Here is a 10,224-nt window from a genome sequence, read left to right as displayed (position 1 = left end):
GAGATCAAACTCAGTTCCTACACCTTGATGGCTAGATTTTCTTTGCAGGCCAAGATAGTGATTCTCAGAGCCCCATGAACCTGTAGCCTAGAAGGTTTTCCCGAGAGGTGCATGCTGATGTAGTTCACTGCAACTCCAGTGACACACTGGCATATTTGCAGTCACCAGCCTCCACCTGTGTCCAGTACTGACTCTTGAGAGAGGAGAGACAGGACAGCAAGGCCCAGCTGCCTGGGCTTTGGGGGAACCCTTTCTGGTTAAACCCTTGCAGAAGGACCTGATGGAAAGGCTTCAAACCTGTTAAGATTTCCCCCTTTCTCTCCACGGTGGCTGGGTGGCAACAAAGGATCCTGGGAAGTGGCCAGAAGAAGCCTGCTCAGCTAGCCCAATTCCAGCTGTACCTCATACTGATGATGTTTCTCTCTCTCTCTCTCTCTCTCTCTCTCTCTCTCTCTCTCTCTCTCTCTCTCTCTCTCTCTCTCTTTCTCTCTCTCTCTCACACACACACACACACACACACACACACACACACACACACACACACACACACACACATATATTTACAGTAATTGCCCATAGAACCCCCTACTTCACAAGTTAGAAGAGCCTTGTGGAATTGAGTGGCTCTGTCTGCTTTGTGAGCACTGCAAGAGAGAGTGGAGGGTTTGTCTGGAAGACCTATGCTTTAACTAACTCCTCTTTTCTGAAAGAAAAAGGGGAGGGAAAAAAGAGTCTTGGATCTGTCCTGTAGCCATCTCAGCAGTCTCCTGAGGATGGTGATGGGACCTATAACAGGTAGGCATCCATCCAGCAAGAGTCGCTGTATCAGGTGTCCATCGTTGTTTTCACAGTCACTGACTTATTCTACCATCCAGCCACACCCCTAGACGCTCCCCTTTCCACTCCTATTGCTGCATATGGCCTTCCCAGCAACCTTCCTTGAAAATGAGCTGTAAACCCATTTTATAGACAGGGAACTGAGTGTCCGAGAAACGTCATCAGTATGAGGTACAGCTGGAATTGGGCTAGCTGAGCAGGCTTCTTCTGGCCACTTCCCAGGGTCCTTTGTTGCCATCCCAGCCACTGTGGGAAGAAAGGGGGAAATCTTAACAGGTTTGAAGCCTTTCCATCAGGTCCTTAACCACCTCTCATTTTACCAGCAATCCATCAGGTAAATACTGCTCCTGCTGTTTTACATACGAGTAAAGCACAGCTCTGAGAGGCAGCAAATCTTCCTCTGAATTGGGTGTGTGGTGTGTGACGAGTACCGATATGATGTTCCATATCAGTGCCATTTACTGTCTAGGATGTCATTCATCACCCAATTTTACAGACACCGAGGCCTGGCATCATACAGCGGGCCTATCACACCTGTAGCATGATGCCACCCTAGGACCCGGCACTCAAGCATGAACCCTAAGCCCAAGTGGGTCTTGGGGTTTCTTCAGGTGGGGCTATAATTTACACTTACTAATTAATAAAAGTTATTGGTGTGTGTGTATGTGTGTGTGTGGTGTGATTGTGTGCATGCCTGCGTATATGTGTGAGTGGGCATGTGCCACAGAATGCATGTGGTAGTCAGAGGGCACCTTGCCGATGTCAGTTCTCACCCTTCCACCATGTAGGTCTCAGGGATCAAACTCAGACTGGCAGGCTTGGTAGCAAGCTCCCTCACGCACTGAACCACCTCACTTGCCCTGCCTCTGTAGTTAAGACTCACATTTTCAGCACATAGCTTGATTAACGGTTGCTTGTTTACGCACTGCCACACAGCAGCTCCCTTGGGTCCCTTCCCAAGCTCCACACCACCGATCCTGTCTCTAGCACCATAGTTTTGCCTGGTCCAGAATGCCGTGCACATGGGACCATGCAGAATGTGATCGTATGGCTTCTTTCCCTCAGCATCGTGGGTATGAGCTTCCTTATGCAGGTCACATGAGAATATTCATCTCCTTTCTTGTTGCTGGGTAGTATTTCACTACGTACATCCAGTACTGTGTAAGCTCCTGTACTAAGAAGCAGGACCCTAAACATGAGAAGTGGGTCTTGGACTGAACAAAATGGAGAAAGGGCACTGAGTACCAGTATCCAGCTTTCTCTGCTTCTTAACTGTGGATGCAATGTGACCATCTGCCTCATTGCTACTTCCCGCCATGACTTTCTACCAGGACAGACTGTAACCTCAACAGACCCTTCCTTAAATTGCCTTTATCAGGCACTTTGTTACAGTAGCTGGAAAAGCGACTGATACAGTACAGTTGTATCCCATTGCTTTGGGAGTGGAAAATGAGGTCTGAGAGTGTGAGACCAAGGCCAAGGGATTCTGGGGCTCTTTCTTGGAAGATTGCTGGCTGGGTTGACTCAGGAGAGGTGGCTGGTCTTACCCACTGACCTGACTCTCATGCCCTGGAACATCTCGGTGCTGGTGTGAAAGGGCAGAACGGTGGTGGCGCTGACACCAGGACAGTCCAACAGCCCCAAGGTCAGGCTCTCCATGAAGGCGAAGGCTGATGCTTTTGACGTGCAGTAGTCGATGGCGCCAGGGATGGCTGACAGTGCAAGCACGGAATTGAGGCACACAATATGGCCGTTCTGGAGTTCCAGCATACGTGGCAAAAAGGCCTTGGTGGTCTGAGGGTAGATATCAGGGGTCAGTGTGGAGCGATACAGCTTCTACCAAGCCCTGAACCCCTGCACTGTGAAGAACACCCTATTCTGGATGGATGCAAAGCTACTCTAGTGACAACCTTCAGTCATGGAGAGGCTGAAGCCTCCCACGGCAGAACAGTAGGCTAGCCAGTCAGAAGTTCTTATGTCTCCCTGTCAGTCATTTCTTTTATCTAGTCATTTTGCTGTTGAATGTCCCTGCAGGCATGAGCCTCAGTCCCACTGAGCCTTTCTTTCTCCCCACCTCACACGGGCTCCCTGCATTGCCTACGGCTGGCTCTGGGCCAGAAAAACCCTTACCCAGAATTGGCCCAGGGTGTTGACATGCTGGGACTTGAGGAGGGCATCATCGTCACTGTCCATCAAGCTTTTTCCATGGACCACAGCGGCATTGTTCACCAGGATGGTGATGTCACCCACCTGTGGGCAAGAGGGGGCTGTGGAGCCGTGAGGGCAGCCAGTCCCTGTGGGCTGTACCTGGAGAGGCACAGACCAGGCTCCGCAACCACCAGCCACATGGCCTTTCTGAGCATCAGTCTTGCTTATAAATGGCGCTGGTGCCATACCAGCTGTGTCTGAGGATTAGAAATAGTTTATGGTACATACTATACCCAGAACATAGCATATTTATAATAAATGAGGTTATGGTCACATAAAAATGGTTAATGTTACCAGGAGTGGGATGTGTAACAGGGTAAATTCTTTTTCTCTACTGGCGTTCACTTATCTACCCAGCCCAAATGTCTTGGATTAGGAAAAAGGTTTTCCCAGAATGCAATGAGACACTTCCTCCCCTTGGTCTCAGAGAGCAACTGAGTCTAAATATCCAAGGGACCACAGAGGGCTACTCTTACTGTATTATCAAGTTTAGTCCCTGCCTAAGCAACTTGGACCAGCTTCATGGAGAGTCCCCCAAGGTTTCCTGCACAAAGCCAGTCTGCCGTGACAACGCTCCCTCCCAGACCATATGAATTCAGAGTGTTGGGGCCAGACTCTCCCAGGCTACTGACCTTCTCTCGGACAGCTTTGGCCATCTGGTACACCTCTTCCCGGTTGCCCACGTCACAGATGAAGTAGTGGCACTCTGTGCCCATCTGCCGAATCTCCTCTGTCGTCTCCTTGAGGCATTTTTCAGTCCGCCCCCAGAGAACAATCTGGAAGGAGAGAAAACCAGCATAGAATAGGTGGCTTTGAAATAGGCGGCTTTGAAATAGTCGATACAGATACAATGATTGGTGCCAGGAATTTAGAATTTTAATAGTCTTTAAAATGCTGGCTTCCTTGATTCCATCCAAAAATGAAGTGCCCAAATCAAATTAACTGTGAGTTTTAAATAAAAAGTATTATTATTATTATTACTATTATTGTCATTGTTATTGTTTGTGTATGTTGAGTGTACCACAGTGCATGCCAGTGCACATGTAGAGGTTTAGAGGTCAGCTTTTAAGAGTTGATTTGCTCTTTCTGCTGTGGGTTTGAGGATCAAACTTAGGTTGTCAGGACTGTTTTTACCTGCTACGTTATTGTGCTTGAATGTCTTAGGGTTTCTATCACTGTAAAGAAACACCACGACCAAGAGCAATTTGGGGAGGGAAGGGTTTATTCAGCTAAAACTTCCAGGTAGCTAACAGTCCATCACTAAGGGAAATCAGGACAGGACTTCACTCAGGACAGGAACCTGGAGGCAAGAGCTGAGGCAGAGGTCTTGGATGGGTGCTGCTTACTGTCTCCCTTCTATGGCTTGCTCTGCCTGCTTTCTTACAGAATCCAGGACCACCAGCCCAGGGGTGGCAGAAACCACAATGGGCTGGGTCCCTCCCCATCAATCACTAATGAGGAAAATGTTCTATAGGCTTATGTACAGCCTGATTATATGAAGGCATTTGCTCAGCTGAGTCCTTTCTCTCAGGTGACTCTAGCTTGTATCAAGTTGACATAAAATTAGCAACCCTGCTGGCTAACAATAACTTTTCTTTTAAATTTTTACTTTTATGTGTATGTGCCTGTGTATGGGTGTGTGAGCTTGGGTGCAGGATCCAAGAGAGGCCAGAAGAGGGCATCAGATTCTCCTGGGGCTGGAGTTACAGACTTCTTGATATGGGTACTAGGAAGAAAACTCAGGTTTTCTGGAAGAAGCAGCAGGTACTCTTACCCATTGAGCTATCTCTCCTGCCCTAACAAGGTTTTAAAAGGGATATCACCTCTTAAGTGAGCCGGCTGTTTTTGAGCACACTTATGAACAGTCTGCTGATGTGTTAAGATCAAGCCTTTCTGACATATTTTTCCCGGACACCTCCTGCCAGGCTAGATCCATCCCTTTACTTGATTCTTAGAGGTAACAGAAACGGTTTCTGTACAATATTCCTGTACAGGAACCAGTTAGCTAGCCTTCACACCAATTATGTTTAGAGCTGGGATCATTCCCACTAGCTGCTAGGAAGGAGGAGGGTCCCATTCTCCTGCCACGAGGCCTTGGAGGACTTCTGCCTCCCTGTGGTCACACTGGGAAGGAAAGATGCAAGGACAGACAGGAGACAGACAGTGAGACTCCTGCTGAGAAGCAAGGGCTCCCTCACCCATCAGGTAACAAGCGAAGGAGTTACCCAGTGACCTTGACGAGTGGGTCCTAAAGGGGTTAGGCAGATATTCCACAGAAGGCTTGGCATGGAAGCTTGGCTAGTATTCAGCCTAAATTTGAAGGTGAACAGCACATCTCCCCCCCACAAAAGAGCAGCCCAGGTTTGGGTGCCTGGGGTGCTAGCTGCCCTGAGATGCAGCTTTATAGTACAGAGACAGAGGTAGGAAACAACACAGTTCAGGTAAATTAGCATAAGGGAGGCAAGTCTCCAGCAAGGGTCTGTGTTTCTTTTTTTAAAGATTTATTCATTTTTATTTCATGTGTATGTGTGTGTGCCTGATGTATGCATGTGGACTACATGCAAGCCAGTGCCCGTGTAAGCCAGAAGAGCACACGATCCTCTATAACTGGTTAAAGGTGCTTACAAAGCACCATGTGGGTACTAGGAACTGAACCCAGTCCTCTGCAAGAGCATCTAGTGCTCTTAACTGCTGAGTCATCTCTTCAGCCACAGATCAATGTTTCTTTTCTCTTTAAAATCACCAACGCTGGATGTCATTATGAACCCCTGTGGTTTTCTTAGCACAAGCAGATGCGCATAGGGTTCCATCAGGAGGAGCGTGGGTGCTCTATGACTCTAGACGAGTATGTCCCTCATGGTTCTTGGCTGTCCAGAGACAGTCAGTGTCTAAAGCTTGCCATGGTCTGCTCAGAATATTTGCAATCAGGAACTAATGAGACCAGCCCTGTCAACTGGGCTGGAAGATGGCCCTGGAGAGGGAGATAGTGGTGGTCAGGCATGTGGGGTAAAGTTCTGTGCACACTGTCTTCTGAAAACAGGCAATGGCCACAATCATGACCGTGGTCCTCTTGAGGTCACCCCCTTGTGTGCTAGCAGAGTGGCACTACCTCTCTCACTGGTACCATGGCTAGGTGTCTCTGTGAACCTGGAGTCCCTAGGACCCAAATCTGTTCTGTTCATTTTAGTATCTCAGTGCCTACCAAGGAACATGTTGCCTGTTGGATGAATGACAGGGCCAACCAACACTGGGACACTGTAGGTGGGTATTAAACTACCTCTTGAAGCTGAAAGACCCTCTGTGGCTGAGCTATTTGCAGCCACAGAACCTTCCATAAGTAAGTATGTGTGGACCAGGAGTCAGTGGGGCTTGGGGTTTCCTAGAGCACCCCCAACTCAGCAAGTACAGACTAGGAGCTAGCCATGGTGCTGGGCAAAGATGAGTTCTGGGAACAGCTTCATCTCTCAGGGCAAATCTCTGTGTATGGTGTTTGTGTGTTTGGGTCTGTGAGTGTGAACCTAACTGAGTGTGCTCCTGTAAGTCTATGAATTCATTTGCATGTCTGTGAATGTATGTTTGTCTGAGCGTGTACTTCAGGTGCAGCCCTGAGGCACGGCTAGATAGGTTAAGCAGGAAAGACCCAACTCCAACTCTAGATCTGTCCGTTGCTGGTGTCTGTCCCTGAACAGGATTCCCTCCCTGTGTCTCATCCAGTTTGATGTCTCTACCACAGCCTTATCCACCAAGCTGCCAGGGACAGACAACCTGACATAGGTGGCTGCTGAGCCCAGAGCTGGGACCTAAGAGAACAAAAGGGACACAGTTCCCACCTCAGGAACCCGTTCCAGTAAGGAAGGTTGAGTGATCAAGGATCAATCGCAACCTGGGAAGAGGTGGTGGGGGTGGGGGAAGAGAAGAAAGAATAAACAAAGGGACCTATGGAGATCCAGGAGCTAGCCAAACTGACTATTCATAGAGAAGGACACTGCAGCTCACAGAAGCCTAAGCACCTTGTCTGAGGCCACACACACAAACTGACAGAGCTGGTATTTGAACATCACTGTTGTGTGGCTCCAAGCACAGGTAGTCAGTGACAATTGCTATTCACTGTCCTAAACTCAATCCCCAGTAGTACTGAAGACAAAGTAAAGCCTTGTATGTTTCCTCCCAAGGCCCTGAAGGGAATCAGCACAGAGCTAGTGCTTGCTGGGTGTTCTGCAGGCTCGCCCTGCTGGGATGGTCCTGGGGAGGAAGAACAGACAGGCCGCAGGTACCAATCTTTTAGTCACTCAAGGGACTGTAGTCACTCAAGTGTGTTAGGGCTAGGGAAGAAGTCCGGGGATTCAGAGAGCAAAGAAAAGGGGAGCAACACGGAATCATGCAGAAAAGCCCACCCGACACCCCATCAGGTCAAGGAAGCAAGCAGCCTCAGATGGACGCCAGGGGGAAGAATCAGGCCGGCCTGCCACTCGATTCTTTATGTCTGTTTATGGGAAGCATCTCTAACGAACTAGGTGACTCTGATCTTCAAAACCAGGGGCTGGTGAGATGGCTTGGCAGTTAAGGTGCTTGTCACCAAGTTTGATGACCTGAGTTTGATCTCTGGGACTCACGTGGCAGAGGGAGACAGCTGACTACTCTGAGTTATCCTCTGACTTCCTCACATGTGCTGTGGCACCCACCCCAAACCCCAAGTAAAAATCAACAACAGTAACAACAACCCAGAACCTAGGTGTAATAGTACACACCTATAATTGAAGTATAAGGGGACTGAGGCGGGAGGATGGCCAGTTCAAGGCCAACCTGGGCTATACAGTAGGATTCTGTCTCAAAGCAACACAGGTACCAATAAGAACAGAGGCAAAAGAAAAATAAATGCATAATACAAACCTTCCCCACTGTAACTCTGCATCAATCACCCCTGTTTAGCTCAAGTGCTTCTCGATACCTCTCCTTTTAAATAATTTATGTGTTTTTATTTTATGAACATTGGTATTATGCCTGCATGTACGCCTGTGTGGGTGTCAGATCCGCTGGAACTGGAATCACAGACAGCTGTGACCTGCTATGTGGGTGCTGGGAATTGAACCCAGGTCCCCTGGAAGAACAGCCAGTGCTCCTAACCGCTGAGCCATCTCTCCAGCCCCTCATCAATACCTCTTTAGGGCTCTATACCCATGATAAGGTAGCTATTTGTTGTCTCACTACATTATTTTTCTCTAAAATATTGTAAACTCCTATTCATCCTGCAGAGCCAAGTCTGACGGTCCCTGGTTCCAAAGCCTCTCCAGCCATTGTCCATTCCACCCTTCCTACCACACTCAGTAACAGCTAATATTAACAGAGACCTCACCACGGGCCAGGCTCTGTGTTAAGTACACGGAATGCCCTCTTTCATCCTCACACAGTGTGGGTGGGCATGTTACTCCGCACACAATAGGTCTCAGACAGATAAAGCGACTTGCCCAGGGTCACACCTCTCCTATCTGTATAGCTGTATGAATCAGAAACTCTGCTCCTCCCTGCTAAGACTAGCCCTTGTTTTGTGTTTCCACTGGCAGACAGATGAGTGTGCCGACCATTTGGAAGCTCTTTGCCTTGGCTCACATACTTCAGGAACTCTTATTCATCTTGCGAATCCAGCACTGGCCAGGGTCAGCTCACCCAGTCACATGGTGCTGGCCCTTCTAGACAAGTTTGCTGATTCTAGGACACTGGTATTCCTTCCTACTCCCCTTTGCCTTCCATATCCAGGGAGATACCCTAGAGATTGGCTGTGTGTGTGTGTGTGTGTGTGTGTGTGTGTGTGTGTGTGTGTGTGTGTGTGTGTGTAACAGGAGTGTGGAGGGTAGAGTGGCACCAGTGACATGAACAGGTAATCTCAGGTCCAAGTCCTTGGGCAGGTCAGGGAACTCATGGTCCATGAACCCTGGGGCTTAGGGTCAAACTGATGATGTTGGCCTTGTAGACAGAAGGAAAATGCCAAGCAGAGACACCAAGCATGGTAGGCAGGGCAGCAGACTGGGTTAGAGAGCTTTGAGAGGGGTGTGGCTTCTTGCCTCCACATCCAGCACAACAGGTAGATGATAAGATAATGCTAATTAAGAGCCATGCTTAAGGCTGGGTGAGAGTGATCTTGGAAATTTCAGTCCATTGTAGTCAGAGCTAGGGTGGTCTTGAATAGTAAGGGATGGGTATAATCCTGGAGGGACTTCCTGTGGTGTCTGAGACATGGGCATGGCATACTCTATCTATCTATCTATCTATCTATCTATCTATCTATCTATCTATCTATCTATCTATCTATCTATCTATCTATCTATCTATCTATCTTGGTGGTACCAGGGATTGAACTCTGGACCCAGCCCATGCTAGGTAAATATTCTACTAGTGAGCAGCTATAATCCTCTAATCCCTCCTCTTTTAAAAAAACATTTTGAGACAAGGTTTAATGTTGACCACACTGGCCTTGAGTTGGCTCTGTAGCCCAGGCAGGCCTTGAACGTGTGACTCCCCTACATTAGCCTCTCAAGTATCTTACTTTACAGACTTGGGAACAAAGCACACTTTCAAATTTAAAGATGTCAGACACAGTAGCACATGTCTGTAATGTGAGCAATGGGAGACTGAGGCAGAAGGGTTATGAGCTTATGGGCTGCCTGTCTCAAAAACAGCTTTTACATTCCCATCTACTTTCTTTTTCTTTTCCTTATCTCCTTCCTTCCTCCGTCCCTCCCTCCCTCCCTCCCTCCCTCCCTCCCTCCCTCCCTCCCTCCCTCCCTCCCTCCCTCCCTCTCTCTCCCTCTCTCACTCTCTCTCTCTCTCTCTCTCTCTCTCTCTCTCTCTCTCTCTCTCTCTCTCTCTTTCTTTCTTTCTAGATTGGGTCTCCTGTAGTCAAGGTCGACTTTCCTACACTCCCACCTCTCCCATCCTTGTACTAGGATTACAGACATGTATCAGCATTCTGGGCTTTACGCAGTGCTGGGGAATCAAACTCAGGGCTTCATACATGCTAGGCTCAACCAACTAAGCTACATCCCAAGCATATATAAATCCCAAGGCATTTCTAAAGTGATAAAAATCCTAAGGTATTTCTCATCTCTTCAATAAAGTGGAAAGTGGCTCTGTAGTCACTCTGGCTTAAGTCCCTCTGATCTGTCATTGTGAACTTGGAGACCC

At 48.3% G+C, this 10,224-nt stretch overlaps 2 protein-coding genes across 14 annotated transcripts in view; one reads left to right on the top strand and one right to left on the bottom strand.

Moving 5' to 3' along the window:
• The window catches only part of Vps13d (vacuolar protein sorting 13D), a 323,993-nt gene that overhangs the window by 272,566 nt on the left and 41,203 nt on the right, over positions 1-10,224 (top strand). The gene's annotated exons all lie outside the window — the stretch shown is intronic.
• Dhrs3 (dehydrogenase/reductase (SDR family) member 3) overlaps positions 1-10,224 on the bottom strand; it is a 35,676-nt gene that overhangs the window by 5,738 nt on the left and 19,714 nt on the right. For 4 of the 9 annotated variants that reach the window (XM_006538681.4, XM_030253368.1, NM_001357276.1 and 1 more), the window contains 3 exons: positions 3,678-3,821; positions 2,968-3,242; positions 2,393-2,631 (listed from right to left, as the gene is read on the bottom strand). In XM_006538681.4, coding sequence (XP_006538744.1) covers positions 2,393-2,631; positions 2,968-3,231 — 503 coding nt within the window. In that variant the 5' untranslated portion in view covers positions 3,232-3,242; positions 3,678-3,821. Of the gene's footprint in view, positions 1,084-2,392; positions 2,632-2,967; positions 3,243-3,677; positions 3,822-10,224 lie in introns of all 9 variants that reach the window. The other 5 variants (NM_001172424.2, NM_011303.7, NM_001357274.1 and 2 more) reach the window with 2 other exon arrangements.

Source organism: Mus musculus, chromosome 4 (assembly GCF_000001635.26).
Source record: "Mus musculus strain C57BL/6J chromosome 4, GRCm38.p6 C57BL/6J".
Taxonomy (NCBI): Eukaryota; Metazoa; Chordata; class Mammalia; order Rodentia; family Muridae; genus Mus; species Mus musculus.
The sequence above is the reverse complement of the archived record's forward strand: the minus strand, read 5'-3'. Positions and strand labels throughout refer to the sequence as shown.